The sequence below is a fragment of the Oncorhynchus kisutch genome, linkage group LG28 (genome assembly GCF_002021735.2).
Source record: "Oncorhynchus kisutch isolate 150728-3 linkage group LG28, Okis_V2, whole genome shotgun sequence".
NCBI lineage: Eukaryota > Metazoa > Chordata > Actinopteri > Salmoniformes > Salmonidae > Oncorhynchus > Oncorhynchus kisutch.
In genome coordinates this window covers 48,065,151-48,090,500 of record NC_034201.2, presented here as the reverse complement: position 1 = coordinate 48,090,500, position 25,350 = coordinate 48,065,151, and the positions used below count along the sequence as shown (strand labels likewise).

Genomic DNA, 25,350 nt, shown 5'->3' with positions numbered 1-25,350 from the left:
GTGTATACTGATGTATATTGGTGTGTACTGATGTGTATAGTGTATACTGATGTATATTGATATGACATTGGTGTGTATTGATGTGTATTGGTGTGTATAGTGTATACTGATGTATATTGATATGATATTGGTGTGTATTGATGTGTATTGGTGTGTACTGATGTGTATTGGTGTGTACTGATGTGTATTGGTGTGTGTAGATGTGTACTGGTGTGTACTGATGTGTATTGGTGTGTATAGATGTGTATTGGTGTGTATTGGTGTGTGTAGATGTTTATTGGTGTGTAGTGATGTGTATTGGTGTGTATAGATGTGTATTGGTGTGTATAGATGTGCATTGGTGTGTAGTGATGTGTAGTGATGTTTATTGGTGTGTAGTGATGTGTATTGGTGTTTAGTGATGTGTATTGGTGTGTATAGATGTGTATTGGTGTGTATAGATGTGTATTGGTGTGTATAGATGTGTATTGGTGTGTAGTGATGTGTATTGGTGTGTAGTGATGCGTATTGGTGTGTATAGATGTGTATTGGTGTGTATAGATGTGTGTTGGTGTGCATAGATGTATTTGTGTGTAGATGTGTATTGGTGTGTATAGATATGTGTTGGTGTGTAGAGATGTGTATTGGTGTGTATAGATGTGTATTGGTGTGTATAGATGTGTATTGGTGTGTATAGTTGTGTATTGGAGTGTATAGATGTGTATTGGTGTGTATAGATGTATATTGGTGTGTATAGATATGTGTTGGTGTGTATAGTTGTGTATTGGTGTGTATAGTTGTGTATTGAAGTGTATAGATGTGTATTGGTGTGTATAGATGTATTGGTGTGTCTAGATGTGTATTGGTGTGTATTGATGTGTATTGGTGTGTACTGATGTGTATTTGTGTGTATAGATGTGTATACAGAGCTCATCTGAGAAAGAGACCGCTGTGTTTCCATTCTAGTATGTTCCATTCTAGTATGTTCCATTCTAGTATGTTCCATTCTAGTATGTTCCTTTCTAGTATGTTCTATTATATTCTGTTCTTTTCTATTCGATTCTATTCTAGTGTTTTCCATTCTAGTATGTTCTGTTCTGTTCTATTCTAGTATGTTCTGTTCTGTTCTATTCTAGTATGTTCTGTTCTGTTCTATTCTAGTATGTTCTGTTCTGTTCTGTTCTAGTATGTTCCATTCTAGTATGTTCCATTCTAGTATGTTCCTATCTAGTTTGTTCTATTATATTCTGTTCTTTTCTATTCGATTCTATTCTAGTATGTTCCATTCTAGTATGTTCTGTTCTATTATAGTATGTTCTGTTCTGTTATAGTATGTTCTGTTCTATTCTAATATGGTCAATTCTAGTATGTTGTATTCTTTTCTATTCTATTCGATTCTACTATGTTCTATTCTGTTGTAGTCTATTCTAATATGTTCTGTTCTATTCTGTTATTTTCTATTCTAGTATGTTCTATTCTATTATGTTCTGTTCTATTCTATTCTATTATGTTCTATTCTATTGTATTCTATTCTGTTCTATTGTATTCTATTCTGTTCTATTGTATTCTATTCTATTGTATTCTATTCTGTTCTATTGTATTCTATTCTATTGTATTCTATTCTATTCTATTGTATTCTATTCTGTTCTATTGTATTCTATTCTGTTCTATTGTATTCTATTCTGTTCTATTGTATTCTATTCTGTTCTATTGTATTCTATTCTGTTCTATTCTATTCTATTCTATTCTATTGTATTCTATTCTGTTCTATTGTATTCTATTATGTTCTATTGTATTCTATTCTGTTCTATTGTATTCTATTCTGTTCTATTGTATTCTATTCTATTGTATTCTATTCTGTTCTATTGTATTCTATTCTGTTCTATTGTATTCTATTCTATTCTATACTATTCTATTCTGTTCTATTGTATTCTATTCTATTCTATTGTATTCTATTCTGTTCTGTTCTATTCTATTCTATTCTATTGTATTCTATTCTGTTCTATTGTATTCTATTCTATTGTATTCTATTCTGTTCTATTGTATTCTATTCTGTTCTATTGTATTCTATTCTGTTCTATTGTATTCTATTCTATTGTATTCTATTCTATTGTATTCTATTCTGTTCTATTGTATTCTATTCTATTGTATTGTATTCTGTTCTATTGTATTCTATTCTATTCTATTGTATTCTATTCTGTTCTATTGTATTGTATTCTGTTCTATTGTATTCTACAGTATCGTGTCCTTTAGTGCTACCATCTCCTCCCACTAGGTGGTGCTGTTATCTATCTGGGTGTTGGGGTTCATCATCGCCGTGGTTCCCCTGATGAACGAGGACCTGTTTGGGAACTACTATGGTCGTAACGGGGTCTGCTTCCCCCTACACTCTGACAGACAGGAGAAGCCCACTGCTAAAGGATACTCTATTGGCATATTCCTGGGTACAGTGTGTGTGTGGTACAGCATGGATGTGCTTGTTGGTTAAAGGGATGCTTGTTGGTTAAAGGGAAGGTTGTTGGTTAAAGGGAAGGTTGTTGGTTAAAGGGAAGGTTGTTGGTTTAAAGGGATGCTTGTTGGTTAAAGGGAAGGTTGTTGGGTAAAGGGAAGGTTGTTGGTTAAAGGGAAGGTTGTTGGTTAAAGGGAAGGTTGTTGGGTAAAGGGATGCTTGTTGGGTAAAGGGATGCTTGTTGGGTAAAGGGAAGGTTGTTGGGTAAAGGGAAGGTTGTTGGTTAAAGGGAAGGTTGTTGGTTAAAGGGAAGGTTGTTGGTTAAAGGGAAGGTTGTTGGTTAAAGGGAAGGTTGTTGGGTAAAGGGAAGGTTGTTGGTTAAAGGGAAGGTTGTTGGTTAAAGGGAAGGTTGTTGGTTAAAGGGAAGGTTGTTGGGTAAAGGGAAGGTTGTTGGGTAAAGGGAAGGTTGTTGGTTAAAGGGAAGGTTGTTGGTTAAAAGGAAGATTGTTGGTTAAAGGGAAGGTTGTTGGGTAAAGGGGAAGGTTGTTGGTTAAAGGGAAGGTTGTTGGTTAAAGGGAAGGTTGTTGGTTAAAGGGATGCTTGTTGGTTAAAGGGAAGGTTGTTGGGTAAAGGGAAGGTTGTTGGTTAAAGGGAAGGTTGTTGGTTAAAGGGAAGGTTGTTGGGTAAAGGGATGCTTGTTGGGTAAAGGGATGCTTGTTGGGTAAAGGGAAGGTTGTTGGGTAAAGGGAAGGTTGTTGGTTAAAGGGAAGGTTGTTGGTTAAAGGGAAGGTTGTTGGTTAAAGGGAAGGTTGTTGGTTAAAGGGAAGGTTGTTGGGTAAAGGAAGGTTGTTGGTTTAAAGGGAAGGTTGTTGGTTAAAGGGAAGGTTGTTGGTTAAAGGGAAGGTTGTTGGGTAAAGGGAAGGTTGTTGGGTAAAGGGAAGGTTGTTGGTTAAAGGGAAGGTTGTTGGTTAAAAGGAAGATTGTTGGTTAAAGGGAAGGTTGTTGGGTAAAGGGAAGGTTGTTGGTTAAAGGGAAGGTTGTTGGTTAAAGGAGGGTTGGAAGGTTGTTGGTTAAAGGGAAGGTTGTTGGTTAAAGGGAAGGTTGTTGGTTAAAGGGAAGGTTGTTGGTTAAAGGGAATGTTGTTGGGTAAAGGGAAGGTTGTTGGTTAAAGGGAAGGTTGTTGGTTAAAGGGAAGGTTGTTGGTTAAATGGAAGGTTGTTGGTTAAAGGGATGCTTGTTGGTTAAAGGGAAGGTTGTTGGGTAAAGGGATGCTTGTTGGGTAAAGGGATGCTTGTTGGGTAAAGGGAAGGTTGTTGGGTAAAGGGAAGGATGTTGGTTAAAGGGAAGGTTGTTGGTTAAAGGGAAGGTTGTTGGTTAAAGGGAAGGTTGTTGGGTAAAGGGAAGGTTGTTGGTTAAAGGGAAGGTTGTTGGGTAAAGGGAAGGTTGTTGGTTAAAGGGAAGGTTGTTGGTTAAAGGGAAGGTTGTTGGTTAAAGGGAAGGTTGTTGGGTAAAGGGAAGGTTGTTGGGTAAAGGGAAGGTTGTTGGTTAAAGGGAAGGTTGTTGGGTAAAGGGATGCTTTTTTGGGTAAACTATTCTCTGGAATCCCTTTGCAGTATGCAACCCCCTCAAGTTTGTTTACCAACTCATACAAGTAGTAGAAGAAGACCGATCTGGAAAGTTATTATAGCACTGTCTAATCCAATCTCTCTCTCTCTCTGTCTCTCTGTCTCTCTGTCTCTCTCTGTCTCGTTCTCTCTCTCTCTCTCTCTCTCTCTCTCTCTCTCTCTCTCTGTCTCTCTCTCTGTCTCGTTCTCGGTCTCTCTCTCTCTTTCTCTCTCTCTCTCTCTCTCTCTCTCTCTCTCTCTCTCTCTCTCTCTCTCTCTCTGTCTCGTTCTCGGTCTCTCTCTCTTTCTCTCTCTCTCTCTCTCTCTCTCTCTCTCCCTGTCTCGTTCTCTTTCTCTCTCTCTCTCTCTCTCTCTCTCTCTCTCTCTGTCTCATTCTCTCTGTCTCTCTCTCTCTCTGTCTCTCTCTCTAGGTCTGAACCTGGCAGCGTTCCTAGTGATCGTGTTCTCTTACTCCTCCATGTTCTACTCCATCTACAAGACTGGTATCAACGCTACAGGTAAAGAAAAAATAATATGTTTCATTTCTCCAGAACCATATCTCTACCAGCTTGTTCTGTTCCAGACCTGAGGAGCAGGCTACACAGAGACGTGGCTGTAGCTAACAGGTTGTTCTGTTACAGACCTGAGGAGCAGGCTACACAGAGACCTAGCTGTGGCTAAAAGGTTGTTCTGTTACAGACCTGAGGAGCAGGCTACACAGAGACTTGGCTGTAGCTAACAGGTTGTTCTGTTACAGACCTGAGGAGCAGGCTACACAGAGACCTAGCTGTGGCTAACAGGTTGTTCTGTTACAGACCTGAGGAGCAGGCTACACAGAGACCTAGCTGTGGCTAACAGGTTGTTCTGTTACAGACCTGAGGAGCAGGCTACACAGAGACCTAGCTGTGGCTAACAGGTTGTTCTGTTACAGACCTGAGGAGCAGGCTACACAGAGACGTGGCTGTAGCTAACAGGTTGTTCTGTTACAGACCTGAGGAGCAGGCTACACAGAGACGTGGCTGTAGCTAACAGGTTGTTCTGTTACAGACCTGAGGAGCAGGCTACACAGAGACGTGGCTGTAGCTAACAGGTTGTTCTGTTACAGACCTGAGGAGCAGGCTACACAGAGACGTGGCTGTAGCTAACAGCTTGTTCTGTTACAGACCTGAGGAGCAGGCTACACAGAGACGTGGCTGTAGCGAACAGGTTCTTCTTCATCGTCTTCTCTGACGCCCTCTGCTGGATCCCCATCTTCCTGGTCAAGATACTGTCCCTGCTGCAGGTCGAGATACCAGGTAAATACTGTCCCTGCTGCAGGTCGAGATACCAGGTAAATACTGTCCCTGCTGCAGGTCGAGATACCAGGTAAATACTGTCCCTGCTGCAGGTCGAGATACCAGGTAAATACTGTCCCTGCTGCAGGTCGAGATACCAGGTAAATACTGTCCCTGCTGCAGGTCGAGATACCAGGTAAATACTGTCCCTGTCCTAAATATTTAGGAAGAAAAGTACAGACACACACGACCACTCCTACACACCACACACACCACCTCTCCTACACACCACACACACCACCTCTCCTACACACCACACACACACACACACACACACGACCCCTCCTACACACCACACACACCACCTCTCCGACACACCACACACACACACACACACGACCCCTCCTACACACCACACACACCACCTCTCCTACACACCACACACACACACACACACACACACACACGACCCCTCCTACACACCACACACACCACCTCTCCTACACACCGCACACACACACACACACACACACACGACCCCTCCTACACACCACACACACCACCTCTCCTACACACCACACACACACACACACCACCCTTCCTACACACCACACACCACCTCTCCTACACACCACACCACACACACACACCACACCTCCTACACACCACACACACAACTCTAACCAGGAGCGCAACAATTGTTTTTTTAGAAGTGGTGGGGACATTTTCCCCTCCAGTCCCCATGTGAATGTCCCCCCCCTCCCGGCCTCTAACTCCCTCTCTCCCTCCCTCCTCCAGGTACCATCTCATCCTGGGTGGTGATCTTTATATTACCCATCAACAGTGCCCTGAACCCCATCCTCTACACTCTGACTACCAGCTTCTTCAGAGAACAGGTAGTGTTTAGTCGGACCAATGGGACTTTGTTCAAAAGGAGTATGCACTAAATAGGGAATAGGGTGCTATTTAGGGACGTAGCCTCTCGTTGTTGTTGTTGTTGTTTTGTTCAGTTTACCCTCCACCGTTGGTAAATAAATACCTATATCAAATCAGATCACATGTTATTGGTCACATACACGTGTTTAGCAGATGTTATTGTATGTTGTGTAAGGAAATGCTGGTGTTCGGGAAAGAATTCAGACCTGTTGACTTTTTTCACATTTTGTTAGGTTACAGCCTTATTCCAATCGAAATTACATCACCCCCCCCCCCACCCCACCCCACATCAATCTACACCCCATAATGACAAAGCAGAAACATTGAGATTTTTAGAAATTTTTGCAAACATTTTTTTATCTTAAATAAAAAAATGAAATATAACATTTACATAAGTATTCAGACTCTTTACTCAGTACTTTGTTGAAGCACCTTTGGCAGCGAGTCATCTTGGATATGACGCTACAAGCTTGGCACACCTGTATTTGGGGAGGTTCTCCCATTCTTCTCTGCAGATCCTCTCAGGCTCCGTTAGGTTGGATGGGGAGCTTCGCTGCACAGCTGTTTTCAGGTCTCTCCAGAGATGTTAGATCGGGTTCAAGTCCGGGCTCTGGCCAGGTCACTCAAGGACATTCAGAGACTTGTCTCAAAGCCACTCCTGCATTGTCTTGGCTGTGTGCTTAAGGTCATTTTCCTGTTGGAAGGTGAATCTTTGCTCCAGTCTGAGGTCCTGAGCGTTCTGGAGCAGGTTTTCATCAAGGATCTCTCTGTACTTTGATCCGTTCATCTTTCCCTCAATCCTGACTTGTCTCCCAGTTCCTTCCGCGGAAAACATCCCCACAGCATGATGCTGCCACCACCATGCTTCACTGTAGGGATGGTGCCAGGTTTCCTCCAGATGGGATTCAGGCCAAATATTTGGTTTAATCAGACCAGGGTATCTTGTTTCTCATGGTTCGATAGTCTGTATGTGCCTTTTGGCAAACTCCAAGCAGGCTGTCATGTGCCTTTTACTGAGGAGTGGCTTCCGTCTGGCCACTCTACCGTAAAGGCCTGATATGTGGAGTGCTGCAGAGATGGTTGTCCTTCTGGAAGGTTCTCCCATCTCCACAGAGGAGTTCAAGAGCTCTGTCAGAGTGACCATTGTTGTGGAAATATTGAATCAAATATTTCTCAGATACCGGCACTTGTAAATTAAATTAGACATTATTACAAAAGTAAAAGAAGCTGAGCCATTCCATGGAATAACTGATCTCTCCAGTCGCAGTACTCAGATTTGATACTTTTTCACTCTTGCATAACGTACACATAGTCCCGGTACATAACATGTCTTCCTGGTACATAACATGTCGTCCAGGTACATAACACGTCTTCCCGGCACATAACGTGTATCCATGGTACATAACATGTCGCCCTGGTACATAACACGTCTTCCCGGCACATAACATGTATTCATGGCACATAACATGTCTTCTTGGTACATAACATGTCCTCCTGGTACATAACATGTATTCCTGGTACATAACATGTCTTCCTGGTACAGAACATGTCTTCCTGGTACATACCATGTCTTCCTGGTACATAACATGTCTTCCTGGTACACAACATGTCTTCCTGGTACATAACATGTCTTCCTGGTACACAACATGTCTTCCTGGTACACAACATGTCTTCTCGGTACATAACATATCTTCCTGGTACATAACATGTCTTCCTGGTACATAACATGTCTTCCTGGTACATAACATGTCTTCCAAATAGTCACTCCTTTCTATGTAAATGATTAATGCCCTTTGGCCTTTCTCCACCCTTATCTTTCTGTCTCACATCTGACTTGTTTATGCTCATTTTACATTAGTATTAATACAAAACATAATAATACATTTATTGCATATATATGTTGCTAATATAAGAAGTACTTGAATATTAATACAAATATGTCTTCCCGGTACATACCATGTCTTCCCGGTACATAACATGTCTTCCTGGTACATACCATGTCTTCCTGGTACATACCATGTCTTCCCGGTACATACCATGTCTTCATCGGTACAGATACATAGCTTGTGGTTCTAGTATTGATTCATTAAAGTCAATGATCTTCACATGTTCAGGCCTATGTTTCCTGTGAATGATTAACCCATATACGTGTCCAGTAGCCTTCACAAGAGCAGACATGGCCCAGAACGGTCAAGTCTACGTTGCCTCAACTTGCCACATCCACATAGATTCTGCTTACGTCCTGTTTAACTCTATGTTGATCCAACTTGGTACACTTACATGGCCTTCATTCTGCTTATACGTGTAATAATTAACCCCGTATTGATTCTGCTCACTACTTCTGAGAAGACTATATAGGTATTGGAAAAATTCCCAGAGTACTGGAAATTCTCTAACACCATCGGGTTCTTCGTCACCTGGTAATCAGGCGTACTACGGTTGTGTCATCTGCAAACGTGATGATTGATTTGGAGACATGTTGTGGCCGTCATGGGTGAGCAGGGAGTACAGGAAGGGGGCTGAGTACACACCCTTGTGGGGCTCCTGTGTTGAGGATCAGCGACGTGGAGGTGTTGTTTCCTACCTTCACCACCTGGGGGGGTGGCCCATCTCGGTCCAGGACCCAGTTGCAAAGGGCGGGGTTCAGACCCAGGTCCCCAACCTTGATGATTGAGTTGGAGACGTGCGTGGCCACGCAGTCATGGGTGAGCGACCCATCTGGGTCCAGGACCCAGTTGCAAAGGGCGGGGTTCAGACCCAGGTCCCCAACCTTGATGATGAGCTTGGAGAGTATGAAGGCAGTGGTGTTGAAGGCCGAGCGATAGTCAATGAACAGCATTCTTACATAGGTATTCCTCTTGTCCAGATGTGATAGGGCAGTGTGCAGTATGATGGCGATTGCATCGTCTGTGGATCTATTGGGGCGGTAAGCATATTGAAGTGGGTCTAGGGTGTCAGGAAAAGGTGTAGGTGATATGATCCCTTGACTAGTCTCTCAAAGCACTTCACGATGACGGAAGTGAGACAGTCATTTAGTTCAGTTACCTTTTGCTTTCTTGGGTACAGGAACAATGGTGGACATCTTGAAGAAAGTGAGGACAGCCAACTGGGATAGGGAGCGATTGAATATGTCCGTAGACACATATATAAAGACACATAGATAACGACACATACAGTATATAAATAGACTACGATACAGTACATATATTTATATATTTAATATATTTAATATTATTTAATATTATTTAATATTATTTAATATTATTTAATATTATTTAATATATTTAATATTATTTAATATTATTTAATATATTTAATATTATTTAATATATTTAATATATTTAATATATTTAATATTATTTAATATTATTTAATATTATTTAATATTATTTAATATATTTAATATATTTAATATTATTTAATATTATTTAATATTATTTAATATATTTAATATTATTTAATATTATTTAATATATTTAATATATTTAATATATTTAATATTATTTAATATTATTTAATATTATTTAATATATTTAATATTATTTAATATATTTAATATATTTAATATTATTTAATATTATTTAATATTATTTAATATATTTAATATTATTTAATATATTTAATATTATTTAATATTATTTAATATTATTTAATATATTTAATATTATTTAATATATTTAATATATTTAATATTTTTAATATTATTTAATATTATTTAATATTATTTAATATTATTTAATATTATTTAATATTATTTAATATATTTAATATATTTAATATATTTAATATTATTTAATATTATTTGTATTTTTGCCTTTATCTATATAGTTTATTATTTTATTATGTATTATTATTTATTTATATAGTATAATATTCTACCACTATTATTTATTATTATTTATTTATATAGTATAATATTCTACCACAGCTAAATGTGACATGTAGTATCAGGATAAATGGTTCCAATCACTAGGTTTCATCTGACGAAGGAATCTGATGAACTAAAAATCTGTGACCGCCAGGTAAGTCATTGAGAACACGACAATTGATCTGAAAATGATTAATTTAATGTTTTTTTTTTTTTATGGATTTATTCTGTCGTCTGTTTAACAACTTACAGGTGGAGGTCCTGCTGTGTCGTTGGCAGAGAAGGTCGACCCTGAAGAAGAACAGGAAGAGCCTGACCTCTACTGTATACATAGAGGACTCAAGGAATACACTCAACCAGCCTCCAGCATACCTACCTACTGTACCCCGGGTACCACTGACTGATATGGATCCTCGCTACGGGTGAAGGGGAGGTGGTATGAGTGGGGTGCCCCTCGTCATGGGAAGGAGGGAGTGAGAAAGGAGGAGGGAGAGTATGAATGAGAGAGAGGGAGAAAAAAAACGTCGGCCCCCCTAATGACCTATCTGCCCAGCATGTCTGATATGGCTCATTTGCTACCGGTGACAGAGAACTAGACCGCTGCATATGAACGTTAGGACCATGGCTGTTCTGAAGAGGGCTGTTTTGAGACTAATGGATAGGGTTATTACTACCGCAAATGAAAGTGCCCTTTGAGTACAATAACCTATTCGTTCTCAAAAGCTCCTTTCAACTGGAGCAAACTCACCTCGTCCACAGTACAGTACCAATGACACAAACGGTACACAGACAAATGTGTAGCGCCCACCTGTTGGGGACGAGGAGGATGAATGGTGTGTTTACATATGAACTTTTCGTCAACAAACCTCTCTTTTGTTTGTTTGTACATATTCTACTCAATGGTGTGTTCCTTTTAACCTTCTAGATTAGTGTTTCTGGGTCTTTAAAAACGAAATCTACTTTGAAACAAAAGAATACATCTCACACACGTGGTTATGGGCTTAAAGAAGAAGTTATGTCAGATACAGAGTTGAACATGTATTCACTGTTGAGTTTGCATTCCAGTATTACACTTTATGTACATCACAGAAGACTGAACTATAACAAAACCGTTTGACATAGAAACATCGTATTTATCGGCGTAATTTTTAAAAAATGTTTAAAATGTTTATTAATTATGCAATTATGAAAAATATTGATAACATTTCACCCATGACGCCACTAGAGGGCGATTTATTCATTTCAATGCAGGAACTAGTGAACTTTCTCCCTAATCTGCGTACCAAATGGCACCCGGTTTCCTAAGTAGGGCATCACTTTTGACCAGGGCCCAGAGTAGTGCACCTTATAGGGAACAGGGTGCTATTTGGGATACTTCCCTGGTTCTCTGTTCCTTTACTGACTCTTACCTGGAATGATCTGTCTGTGTGCTGTACATAAGTAGCCTTGTCCGAGGAAGAACACAGTGTTTCTGTAGAATGTAGCAGCTTCAACGAACATCCTTACAGGAAAATCACACGTTTTCGGGAAATACTTCACAGGATGATATTTCACATTTAGTTTCATGTGGATTTTCACAATAACCTTTCACATGTGGATTACATTTCTCACATGATATTTCACATGAAGTGTCACATGTGAATTCAATTTTTTTCTAGGAGAGATTCACAAGCCCTGCAAGACAAAGGTGAGTCGTTATGATGAACACACAGTGCTATTAGCATAGCCACATTGTGTATGTTTCTGTATACAGTCATTAATATTTAACATGTCCTCAACTGGGATCTGAACTCACAACCTCTTGGTTCACAGCCATTCCAATCTTCCTGCTTAGTCATTAATATTCAACATGTCCTCAACTGGGATCTGAACTCACAACCTCTTGGTTCACAGCCATTCCAATCTTCCTGCTTAGTCATTAATATTCAACATGTCCTCAACTGGGATCTGAACTCACAACCTCTTGGTTCACAGCCATTCCAATCTTCCTGCTTAGTCATTAATATTCAACATGTCCTCAACTGGGATCTGAACTCACAACCTCTTGGTTCACAGCCATTCCAATCTTCCTGCTTAGTCATTAATATTCAACATGTCCTCACCTGGGATTTGAACTCACAACCTCTTGGTTCACAGCCATTCCAATCTTCCTGCTTAGTCATTAATATTCAACATGTCTGAGTTTAGTTAATAAGGATTGGTGTCCCACTAGCAGGACAACTTCGGGTGAAACTGGAGAGCGTGCAATTCAAATAAATATTATGGATTTTAAACATTTAGGAACATACAAGTGTCTTACATCGGCTGAAAGCTTCAATTCTTGTTAATTTAACTGCACTGTCTGATTTGCAGTAGCCACTACAGTGAAAACATGCCATGTGATTGTTTGAGGACGGTGCCCCACATCAAAATATTATCTTCCTCTGATTTGTCATCCAAAGGGTCCCAGCTATAACATGTAGTGTTGTTTTGTTAGATAAAATCCTTCTTTAAATCCCAAAAAGTCTGTTTAGTTGGCACCATCGATTTGAGTCATCCACTCGTTTAACTTGCAGAGAAAGGAATCTGAAAATCTAACCCCTAAACTTTGATTCAACAAGTCAAAATATGTTTCTATTTACTCCTCAGATACCCTAAAATGTAATCAAACTATAATATTTATTATAGAAAGAGGTATGTTCAATAGGAAACCGATTTTAACAGGTGCGTAATGTCTTCACGGCGCGAGCAAACATGCATTTCCAAGACTGTGTCCTTCTACTAAAACTGATATTTTATTAAAGTTACGAGCCTGAAACCTTGAACACAGACTGCTGACACCCCGTGGAAGCCATAGACATTGCATCCAGGGAGTTCATTTTCAATATGACCTTTCTATTGCAATTCTAAGAGGATGGTCTCTCAAAAGGATTTGGATTTTCTCCTACCATATGTTATATTCTCCTACCTTATTTTAACATTTCTACAAATGTCAAAGTGTTTACTTTCTAATGGTACCAATTATATGCATATCCTGGCTTCTGGGCCTAAGCTACAGGCAGTTTACTTTGGGAATGCCTAAGAAGTTTAAAAAAGTGGATATTCTACAGTCCACATGTCTGTTACTGTATATTCTACAGTCCATGTCTGTTACTGTATATTCTACAGTCCACATGTCTGTTACTGTATATTCTACAGTCCACATGTCTGTTACTGTATATTCCACAGTCCACATGTCTGTTACTGTATATTCCACAGTCCACATGTCTGTTACTGTATATTCTACAGTCCATGTCTGTTACTGTATATTCTACAGTCCACATGTCTGCACAAAATACCCCATAATGACAAAGCAAAAACAGGTTTATTTTTATTTTGCAAATGTGTGTAATATATATATATATATATATATATATAAATATTTTTAAAAAACAGTGAAATATAACATTCACATATATATATATATATATATAAATATATTTAAAAAAAAATTTTTACAATTAAATATAACATTTACATAAGTATTCAGACCCTTTACTCAGTACTTTGTTGAAGCACCTTTGGCAGCGATTACAGCCTTGAGTCTTCTTGGGTTTGACGCTACAAGCTTGGCACACCTCTATTTGAGGAGTTTCTCCCATTCTTCTCTATAGATCCTCTCAAGCTCTGTCATGTTGGATGGGGAGAGTTGCTACACAGCTACTTTCAGATCTCTCCAGGTATGTTTGATGTCGTTCAAGTCCAGGCTCTGGCTGGGACACTCAAGGACAGTCCCGAAGCCACTCCTGCGTTGTCTTGGAACGTTGTCCTGATGGAAGGTAAAATTTGTGCCTCGACACAATCCTGTCTCATGGCTCTACGGACATTTCCTTTGACCTCATGGCTTGGTTTTTGCTCTGACATGCACTGTCAGGTGTGTACCTTTCCAAATAATGTCCAATCACATTACATTTACCACAGGTGGACTCCAAGTTATAGAAACATTTCAAGGATGATCAATGGAAACAGGATGCACCTGAGCTCAATTTTCAGTCTCACAGCAAAGGGTCTGTATACTTGTGTAAATAAGTTTTTTTTTAAATACATTACCCAAATTTCTAAAAACCTGTTCTGCTTCATCATTATGGGCTATTGTGTGAACATTGATGATGGAAAAATGTAATTTAATCAATTTTATAATAAAGCTGTAACTGAACAAAATATGGAAAAAGTCAAGGGGTCTGAATACTTTCTGAATGCACTGTGTTCTACAGTCCACATGACTATCAGTGTTCTACAGTCCACATGACTGTCAGTGTTCTACAGCCCACATGACTGTCAGTGTTCTACAGTCCACATGACTATCAGTGTTCTACAGTCCACATGACTGTCAGTGTTCTACAGTCCACATGACTATCAGTGTTCTACAGTCCACATGACTGTCAGTGTTCTACAGTCCACATGACTATCAGTGTTCTACAGTCCACATGACTGTCAGTGTTCTACAGTCCACATGACTGTCAGTGTTCTACAGTCCACATGACTGTCAGTGTTCTACAGTCCACATGACTGTCAGTGTTCTACAGTCCACATGACTATCAGTGTTCTACAGTCCACATGACTGTCAGTGTTCTACAGTCCACATGACTGTCAGTGTTCTACAGTCCACATGACTGTCAGTGTTCTACAGTCCACATGACTGTCAGTGTTCTACAGTCCACATGACTGTCAGTGTTCTACAGTCCACATGACTGTCAGTGTTCTACAGTCCACATGACTGTCAGTGTTCTACAGTCCACATGACTATCAGTGTTCTACAGTCCACATGACTGTCAGTGTTCTACAGTCCACATGACTGTCAGTGTTCTACAGTCCACATGACTGTCAGTGTTCTACAGTCCACATGACTGTCAGTGTTCTACAGTCCACATGACTGTCAGTGTTCTACAGTCCACATGACTGTCAGTGTTCTACAGTCCACATGACTGTCAGTGTTCTACAGTCCACATGACTGTCAGTGTTCTACAGTCCACATGACTGTCAGTGTTCTACAGTCCACATGACTGTCAGTGTTCTACAGTCCACATGACTGTCAGTGTTCTACAGTCCACATGACTGTCAGTGTTCTACAGTCCACATGACTGTCAGTGTTCTACAGTCCACATGACTGTCAGTGTTCTACAGTCCACATGACTGTCAGTGTTCTACAGTCCACATGACTGTCAGTGTTCTACAGTCCACATGACTGTCAGTGTTCTACAGTCCACATGACTGTCAGTGTTCTACAGTCCACATGACTGTCAATGTTCTACAGTCCACATGACTGTCAGTGTTCTACAGTCCACATGACTGTCAATGTTCTACAGTCCACATGACTGTCAGTGTTCTACAGTCCACATGACTGTCAGTGTTCTACAGTCCACATGACTGTCAGTGTTCTACAGTCCACATGACTGTCAGTGTTCTACAGTCCACATGACTGTCAGTGTTCTCCAGTCCACATGACTGTCAGTGTTCTACAGTCCACATGACTGTCAGTGTTCTACAGTCCACATGACTGTCAGTGTTCTACAGTCCACATGACTATCAGTGTTCTACAGTCCACATGACTGTCAGTGTTCTACAGTCTACATGACTATCAATGTTCTACAGTCCACATGACTGTCAGTGTTCTACAGTCCACATGACTATCAGTGTTCTACAGTCCACATGACTGTCAGTGTTCTACAGTCCACATGACTGTCAGTGTTCTACAGTCCACATGACTATCAGTGTTCTACAGCCCACATGACTATCAGTGTTCTACAGTCCACATGACTGTCAGTGTTCTACAGTCCACATGACTATCAGTGTTCTACAGTCCACATGACTATCAGTGTTCTACAGTCCACATGACTGTCAGTGTTCTACAGTCCACATGACTGTCAGTGTTCTACAGTGCACATGACTATCAGTGTTCTACAGTCCACATGACTGTCAGTGTTCTACAGTCCACATGACTATCAGTGTTCTACAGTCCACATGACTGTCAGTGTTCTCCAGTCCACATGACTGTCAGTGTTCTACAGTCCACATGACTATCAGTGTTCTACAGTCCACATGACTGTCAGTGTTCTCCAGTCCACATGACTGTCAGTGTTCTACAGTGCACATGACTATCAGTGTTCTACAGTCCACATGACTGTCCCAGAACAACAGCAAACGACCTGTCGTGTCTTTACTATCATTAAACTGAAAACATAGTTTTTATCAAAGATTCTCTGTAATTAGTAATACAAGATTAGACTGATTAATCATGTAACCATAATTACTAGGAAATCAGGGCACCAAGGAAATATATTCAGATTACAAAGTTATCATTTCCTAAAATAACTTTTCAGATATTTTATCTGATCAATTAGTCTTCTAATTAATTAATTATTTACTTTACCTCACGTTAGTCTCATTCCAAACGTCGTAAATTGTTGGTTATCTGCACGACCCCAGTCTTCACTATGAGTCATCCATACATCAATTGTCTTAAATCATTTATTTATTACTAACTAAGTAATTCACAGAAATGCATAAACAAACAAACAAACAAGGTAAATGTGGATGAAATGAAATGATAGGAGAATGTGCCCCTAGTGGGCTGAACCGGCATGGCGGCTTGTTAGACAAAAGGGGAAGTGGGGGTCGACTAAGAAGTGTTAGTGTTTCATACTGGAGAGGGAATGCAAAACAACGACGCTGGACAGAGTGGAATCAGGTGTATCAAAAAGGCAGTTTATTGGTCAAAGTTATCTTGTCCTGCCGTTTATCGTGCACGGACCTAAGGAATGTGACTCTGTGAGGAGTCAGAATAATTAGGCCCCTCAGCCAGAGTTTACAACAGAATGTATACACAGAATAATGTAGGTGGAGTCTCCTCGTGTTGATCTTCTGACTGGTCCTGAAGAGTTGGAGGCGGGCCTTGCTCTAGCCAGAGCGGGCCCCATTGGTGCACAGCAAAGTCCTTTGCTCTTGGCACCCGACCAGTAGGGGGGGGTAGAGTGTGAGTGTACAGTGCTTCATGAGATGTTTGTGTGGAACGAAAGATAGGGGAAACTAGCAGTGTCTGCTTTAGGCGCAGGTGTTTCCTGTTTAGGCAGGAGTGCATGTAGGGTTCAATGTCAGTGAGATAGCTTGGCACTTCTAAGCTCGTTGGTGTTGCAGGCTGCTCTTTGTAGTTTTACAGGGGAGTATATTTGCGTGATGGCAGCTGTGTGTCCTTCGGATAATCATGTTATTGCACATAGGCTCTAAACTTGACTGAGGACACTGGGCCCAGAGTTATCTGAGGGCATCCGGTTTAACCAGAGTGTTGGTCTGCTAGTAGTGCTCGATATTAGAATTATATAACAGAAGTCACTACAGAGTGATAATTATAAGAATCAAAATGCTAATCCCTTACACATGAACGCTCACTCATTCGGGAACAATTGCAATCAATATATATATTTACGCTCAATGTGTCGTCTTCATCGCTGGTGAAAAGTTCATTTCTTTTGTAGAATTGTCCGTCTCTCTCCCTCTCTCTCTGTCATGGTTATAGTGGGTAGTTCAGAGTGACATTCATTCGTTTCGTTATAGAATGGGTGTTTCGGCGGTTGTCGTTCTTCGCGTTCAATGATACCGAATTCCTAGCTGCAGACTAGTAATTAATATCAAAGACTTATTCTGTCTGTATCGATAGTCTAAGAGTTTAACCACGTGGTTAAAAGATTCAGCAATGGTCTTGTCCCCCTCCTAATGGAGAAAAACATGGTCTGCAACCTTTAGCCATCTCGTAATTGAGGTAAGCTCGGTCTGCTGATTCAGCAATGGTCTACAACCATTGTCTCCTCCTAATAGAGAAAAGCATGGTGATAATTTCTCAAAGTTGGGTTTTATTCGGAATGGCAGAAAATGGCTGTCCCAGGACGCCTAACCCTAACTGCGCTCAGGGGCGGTCCTCTGATTTAGTTCACTCAAAAAGGGGAGTTTTCTTTCATTAAACACTCCAATATAAAACACTTTCTCCGGAACATGACATTTGTTCGTACCTCAAGTTCTGTGAGGTGGAAGGAATTGCTTTGTTCTCTATGAAGATTTACTTTGCCTCTTATACTATGTGGCCATGTGGCAGGGTCTTCTCAGGAATTTATGACCTCTGACCACAGCAGCCTAGTTGAAGGAGGCAAGGGGGAGGCAGGGAGAGGGGGATGGGGTTGCTATACTCAGAGGCCAACGTCATGACATACCTTGTGAAGATGCTGAGGAAACAGGTACAAAATAATCTATATCCACAGTAAAACGAGTCCTGTATCGACATAACTTGAAAGGCCGCTCAGAAAGGAAGAAGCCACTGCTCAAAAACCACAATAAAAAAGCCAGACTACGGTTTGCAACTGCACATGGGGACAATGGGGACAAAGATCAGACATTTTTGGAGAAATGTCCTCTGGTCTGATGAAACAAAAAAAAAATGACCCCAAGCATACTTCCAAAGTTGTGACAAAATGGCTTAAGGACAACAAAGTCAAGGTATTGGAGTGGCCAACACAAAGCCCTGACCTCAATCCTATAGAACATTTGTGGGCAGAACTGAAAAAGCATGTGGGAGCAAGGAGGCCTACAAACCTGACTCAGCTACGTCAGCTCTGTCAGGAGGAATGGGCCAAAATTCACCCAACTTATTGTGGGAAGGCTACCCGAAATTTTGGACCCAAGTTAAACAACTTAAAGTAAATGCTACCAAATACTAATTGAGTGTATGTAAACTTCGGACCCACTGGGAGTTTGATGAAAGAAATAAAAGCTGAAATAAATCATTCTCTCTACTATTATTCTAACATTTCACATTCTTAAACCCTTACATATTTTATGGTTAGACAGGAAGAGGAAGTGATGGGGTAATAAACCATTGTTTCTCCCTTAAGGGGATATGTTCTAACCTCAACCTCATTGATGCCTAACCCAAAGATCTCCACCCGTATCCCCTCAAGCAATCCCGTGACTTCCTCCTGTCTACCCAACATGTGTAACTCTTTGTTGTATGCTCACACTGCTATGCTTTATCTTGGCCAGGTCGCAGTTGCAAATGAGAACTTGTTCTCAACTAGCCTACCTGGTTAAATAAAGGTGAAATAAAAAATAAATAAATAAAAAACACATTCCACCACCATGTGTCTCCTACAGAAAACCATTTAACTTCTGATGTAAAAAACCAAATCACTCCTCAGATACTGTACTTTTTGAGTATAACAAGTATTCCAACTTAATCTAACATGTCTGTCTGTCAGTGTGTATTCTACAGTCCACATGACTGTGTGTTAATGTCTATCTGCAAATCATATGGATGCTACGAGAAGAGGGATCTGTTACACAACAACGAATAAAACAACAATGTCTGAATGTTTGTGTAGACTATGAAATATATATATATATATAAATATAAACTATTTGGGAGTATAGGTTGTTAATTTGTGGAAATGTAAGTCAAAGGATAAGGTGAAACACGACTGTGTAGTGATTGGGTTTATTGAAGACAGTGTGCAAACGGGTCATAAAGAAGATTTTCAGTCTTTCTCCTCATTATCAAGCAGCGATCTAAAGGCATTGCATCTCAGTGCTAGAGGCGTCACTACAGACCCTGGTTCGATTCCAGGCTGTGTCACAGCGGTCTAAAGGCACTGCATCTCAGTGCTAGAGGCGTCACTACAGACCCTGGTTCGATTCCAGGCTGTATCGCAGCGGTCTAAAGGCACTGCATCTCAGTGCTAGAGGCGTCAATACAGACCCTGGTTCGATTCCCTGGTTCGATTCCAGGCGGTGTCACAGCGGTCTAAAGGCACTGCATCTCAGTGCTAGGGCCGTCACTACAGACCCTGGTTCGATTCCAGGCTGTATCGCAGTGGTCTAAAGGCACTGCATCTCAGTGCTAGAGGCGTCACTGCAGACCCTGGTTCGATTCCAGGCTGTGTCACAACCAGATGTGATTGGGAGTCCCATAGGGCGTTGCATAATTGGCCCAGTGTCTAGCCGGGTTTGGCCCCGGGGGGGGGTAGGCCGTCATTGTAAATAAGACTTTGTTCTTAACTGACTTGCCTCGTTAAATAAAAGGTTTAAAAACATTTTTTTATCAAATCCACAGCTTTGGATCAGACTAGAAGTTACAGAGGTTTAGCTTCTTATCTGACCATTCTCTCAGTGCGACATAACTGAACACTATAAACTATCTGGGTCAAAGTGGACCAGAATTTCCTCTCAACACCGCCAGAGCTGAGATAGAATTTCGTCTCAACACCGCCAGAGCTGAGACACTCAACTAACCGGTGCCTCTGCACATTGACTCTGTACCAGTACCCCCCTGTATATAGCCTCCACATTGACTCTGTACCAGTACCCCCCTGTATATAGCCTCCACATTGACTCTGTACCATAATACCCTGTATATAGCCTCCACATTGACTCTGTACCAGTACCCCCTGTATATAGCCTCCACATTGACTCTGTACCGGTACCCCCTGTATATAGCCTCCACATTGACTCTGTACCGGTACCCCCTGTATATAGCCTCCACATTGACTCTGTACCAGTACCCCCTGTATATAGCCTCCACATTGACTCTGTACCGTAATACCCTGTATATAGCCTCCACATTGACTCTGTACCGGTACCCCCTGTATATAGCCTCCACATTGACTCTGTACCGGTACCCCCTGTATATAGCCTCCACATTGACTCTGTACCGGTACCCCCTGTATATAGCCTCCACATTGACTCTGTACCAGTACCCCCTGTATATAGCCTCCACATTGACTCTGTACCAGTACCCCCTGTATATAGCCTCCACATTGACTCTGTACCAGTACCCCCTGTATATAGCCTCCACATTTACTCTGTACCAGTACCCCCTGTATATAGCCTCCACATTGACTCTGTACCAGTACCCCCTGTATATAGCCACCACATTGACTCTGTACCAGTACCCCCTGTATATAGCCTCCACATTGACTCTGTACCATAATACCCTGTATATAGCCTCCACATTGACTCTGTACCAGTACCCCCTGTATATAGCCTCCACATTGACTCTGTACCAGTACCCCCTGTATATAGCCTCCACATTGACTCTGTACCAGTACCCCCCTGTATATAGCCTCCACATTGACTCTGTACCAGTACCCCCTGTATATAGCCTCCACATTGACTCTGTACCAGTACCCCCCTGTATATAGCCTCCACATTGACTCTGTACCAGTACCCCCTGTATATAGCCTCCACATTGACTCTGTACCAGTACCCCCTGTATAAAGCCTCCACATTGACTCTGTACCAGTACCCCCTGTATATAGCATCCACATTGACTCTGTACCGGTACCCCCTGTATATAGCCTCCACATTGACTCTGTACCAGTACCCCCTGTATATAGCCTCCACATTGACTCTGTACCAGTACCCCCCTGTATATAGCCTCCACATTGACTCTGTACCAGTACCCTCTGTATATAGCCTCCACATTGACTCTGTACCAGTACCCCCCTGTATATAGCCTCCACATTGACTCTGTACCAGTACCCCCTGTATATAGCCTCCACATTGACTCTGTACCAGTACCCCCCTGTATATAGCCTCCACATTGACTCTGTACCAGTACCCCCTGTATATAGCCTCCACATTGACTCTGTACCAGTACCCCCTGTATATAGCCTCCACATTGACTCTGTACCAGTACCCCCTGTATATAGCCTCCACATTGACTCTGTACCAGTACCCCCTGTATAAAGCCTCCACATTGACTCTGTACCAGTACCCCCTGTATATAGCATCCACATTGACTCTGTACCAGTACCCCCTGTATATAGCCTCCACATTGACTCTGTACCAGTACCCCCTGTATATAGCCTCCACATTGACTCTGTACCAGTACCCCCCTGTATATAGCCTCCACATTGACTCTGTACCGGTACCACCCTGTATATATTGTTATTTTACTGCTCCTTTTTAATTACTTGTTACTTTTATCTCTTATTCTTATCCATATTTTTTTTAAACTGCATTGTTGGTTAAGGGCTCGTAACCAACAAGCCCCTTTCACTGTGAGGTCTACTACACCTGTTGTATTCAGCATTTCACTGTAAGGTCTACTACACCTGTTGTATTCAGCATTTCACTGTAAGGTCTACTACACCTGTTGTATTCAGCATTTCACTGTAAGGTCTACTACACCTGTTGTATTCATCATTTCACTGTAAGGTCTACTACACCTGTTGTATTCAGCATTTCACTGTAAGGTCTACTACACCTGTTGTATTCATCATTTCACTGTAAGGTCTACTACACCTGTTGTATTCAGCATTTCACTGTAAGGTCTACTACACCTGTTGTATTCAGCATTTCACTGTCAGGTCTACTACACCTGTTGTATTCAGCATTTCACTGTCAGGTCTACTACACCTGTTGTATTCAGCATTTCACTGTAAGGTCTACTACACCTGTTGTATTCAGCATTTCACTGTAAGGTCTACTACAACTGTTGTATTCAGCATTTCACTGTCAGGTCTACTACACCTGTTGTATTGAGCATTTCACTGTAAGGTCTACTACACCTGTTGTATTCAGCATTTCACTGTAAGGTCTACTACACCTGTTGTATTCAGCATTTCACTGTAACATGTGACTAATACAATTGTTTTTTAAATTATTATTATTTTGTGATATGACATAGCCGGTGAACCCTAGGGCCCGATTCAGCCAATGGCCATGTTCACTTTAGGTGGCTTATTTTATTTTCCACCATAATATGCAAATAAATTCATAAAAAATACTAAAATGTGATTTTCGGGATTTCTTTTCTCATTTTGTCTGTCATAGTTGAAGTGTACCTAATGATGAAAATTACAGGCCTCTCTCATCTTTTTAAGTGGGAGAACTTGCACAATTGGTGGCTGACTAAATACTTTTTTGCCCCACTGTATATATATATTTTTTTAATCAAGAATAACAACTTTATCCTCGTCCTGCAATCTGAAAAAGTTGACCTTGCCTGATCTGACTTCCCTGATCCAGGCAGCCCTCTGAAAATGATCAGGTGCCCGATCCGCTTTCTCCTCACCATTTACAGGTCGCTCACCGTTACAACAACTCTGTAATAACAGTTATAAGTCATTACACCTTTGATCGAGTGCTCCAATGACCGTCAAGTAGACTAGGGTCAAGTAGAGTTCACCCATGTCACAACTTTCACGGAAAGGTGGCTCCTCTTCCTGTTCGGGCGGCGCTCGCCGGTCTACTAGCTGCCACCGATTCCCTTTTTTTTTTCTTATTGGTTTCACCTGTTCCTCGTTTGGGGTTTTGTGCAGCCTTGTTTCTCTGTTCTGTGTTGTGGACGTTTTGTATTTTTCCTGACTGTTTGTGTACTGTTTCGGGCCGGTCAGTTATTTAGCCTGTTGTTTTGGCTGGATTCGTTATTACCGGAATACGGTTTTCCAGAAACCTCTGCGCCCGTTTCCACCACTCCAGGTTTAATAACAACAACAATAGTTGTTGCTACTAATAATTTAACCCACCTGGAAACTCTCCTGTTGTGTTGCACCAGCGACTCTTGATATGATGATGATGATGATGAGACAATCTTAAAGCAAATGATTTCAAATTATTTATTGCTGGCAACAAAGCATATTGAAGGTAAAAAACAATTTGTAGAAAAGCAAGGGGGGGGGAAGCAAACGCTTTAAACATTATTGTTATAAAACGCGGTCAGAAACGAAGGAACTAACTTTAGACTACTAGGACTCATTCTGCAGATCTGTAGGTAGCGTAGTACGGAAAACGTTGTCCTCGTAGTTCGGTACTTCCATCACGTCTGCTTGAATCTAGTAGCCTACAGCACAGTCCCGTTTATGTAATACTGTCGGCGTCATTAAGAAAATAATCATATCTCAAGCAATACACAGTAAAACTATACGTGGCCCATGTTGGAATCAAACCCACAACTGTTGTTTCAAGCACCATACAACACGAAAACCTTTCAGAAGTGTGACTCCTTGCAATTTATGCGTAGGCTACTGTAGCCTGATCCCAGAGCAGTCTATGCTCTTGCCAACTCCTATGGTCCTGTGGTCACACCAATGACCAATAGCAGTTGGCGAGACCGCAACAGATCTGGGACCAGGCTATTTAAACATATACATTTGACAATTAGCAGATGCTCTTATCCAGAGCGATTTAGCACTATTCAAATCAGAATTATTTTTTTTAAGTGAAACTGTTAGAGCTGTCAAATCCGCAAGTGGCTCCCGAGATTATACCTGAAGTGGACATTGCCATTGGCTGCACAGAGTCACATTGAGAGAAAATCCTTGTTGACATGTTTGAACACTGGAAAATGTGAGATGTAATCTACACCTCGATTAAGGATGATCAATATCCAAAACCCTAATCCTGATTATTTTCAATCCCTGGACAATTATTTCTATATGAGCCTACAGTTTCTTGTTTTGAACTTCAAACGTCAAGACAACGATCAAGAGCAGCTGGCTCAACGGAATGAAAAACCAAAACGCCTCAGACACAACCAAAAACAGGCATCAGTGCAAGAGAAGACAAATACAACAGTAAGGTACGAGTCGTTGTTGTTGGGTTCTAGGGGTTGCTAGGTAACCAATACTCTTTTAAAAACAGTGTAGTTTTGAAAAAGCTAAGAAAAAAAAAATGGAGGTACTGTGTGTGTGTGTGTATGTGTGTGTGTGTGTGTCTTCAATAGAGGTTCCATTCCTCTCTGCTATTCTGCCAGCGGTATATGGAGGAGCTGTCGTTAAGTACATCCCAGATGTCGGCAGCTTCTTGCCAGTTATCCTCCCAGAACCTGAACTTCTGCTTGGGGATCTTACAATGACAGATTCTGTATAAAGACAACAAAGCTATTGTTATTGAATTGATTAGTATTTTATAAGGATCCCCATTAGTTGTTGCAAAAGCAGTAGCTACTCTTCCTGGGGTCCACACAGCACATTACATAATACACAAGAGATTGATAACTGATAGATCATTTATACATAATTAATAATCTACTAATTTAAAAGTGATGAACAAGTATACAGTCCTCCTTTGATGCACATGTACCGTATATGTTCACTCAAATGTAGAATGTAGGCTGTAGAACGTAGGCTGTAGAACGTAGGCTGTAGAACATGGGCTGTAGAACTTAGGCTGTAGAACATGGGCTGTAGAATGTAGGCTGTAGAATATAGGCTGTAGAACATGGGCTGTAGAATGTAG

At 41.0% G+C, this 25,350-nt stretch overlaps 2 protein-coding genes across 2 annotated transcripts in view; one reads left to right on the top strand and one right to left on the bottom strand.

The window, feature by feature from the left end:
• LOC109886039 (relaxin receptor 2-like) overlaps nucleotides 1–14,293 on the top strand; it is a 69,424-nt gene extending 55,131 nt beyond the window's left edge. Inside the window, 5 exon segments of the mRNA XM_031808605.1 lie at nucleotides 2,255–2,423; nucleotides 4,464–4,550; nucleotides 5,196–5,327; nucleotides 6,105–6,202; nucleotides 10,363–14,293. Coding sequence (XP_031664465.1) covers nucleotides 2,255–2,423; nucleotides 4,464–4,550; nucleotides 5,196–5,327; nucleotides 6,105–6,202; nucleotides 10,363–10,536 — 660 coding nt within the window. The 3' untranslated portion in view covers nucleotides 10,537–14,293.
• LOC109886096 (reticulon-4 receptor-like 1) overlaps nucleotides 1–25,350 on the bottom strand; it is a 642,701-nt gene that overhangs the window by 151,319 nt on the left and 466,032 nt on the right. The window lies entirely within an intron of this gene.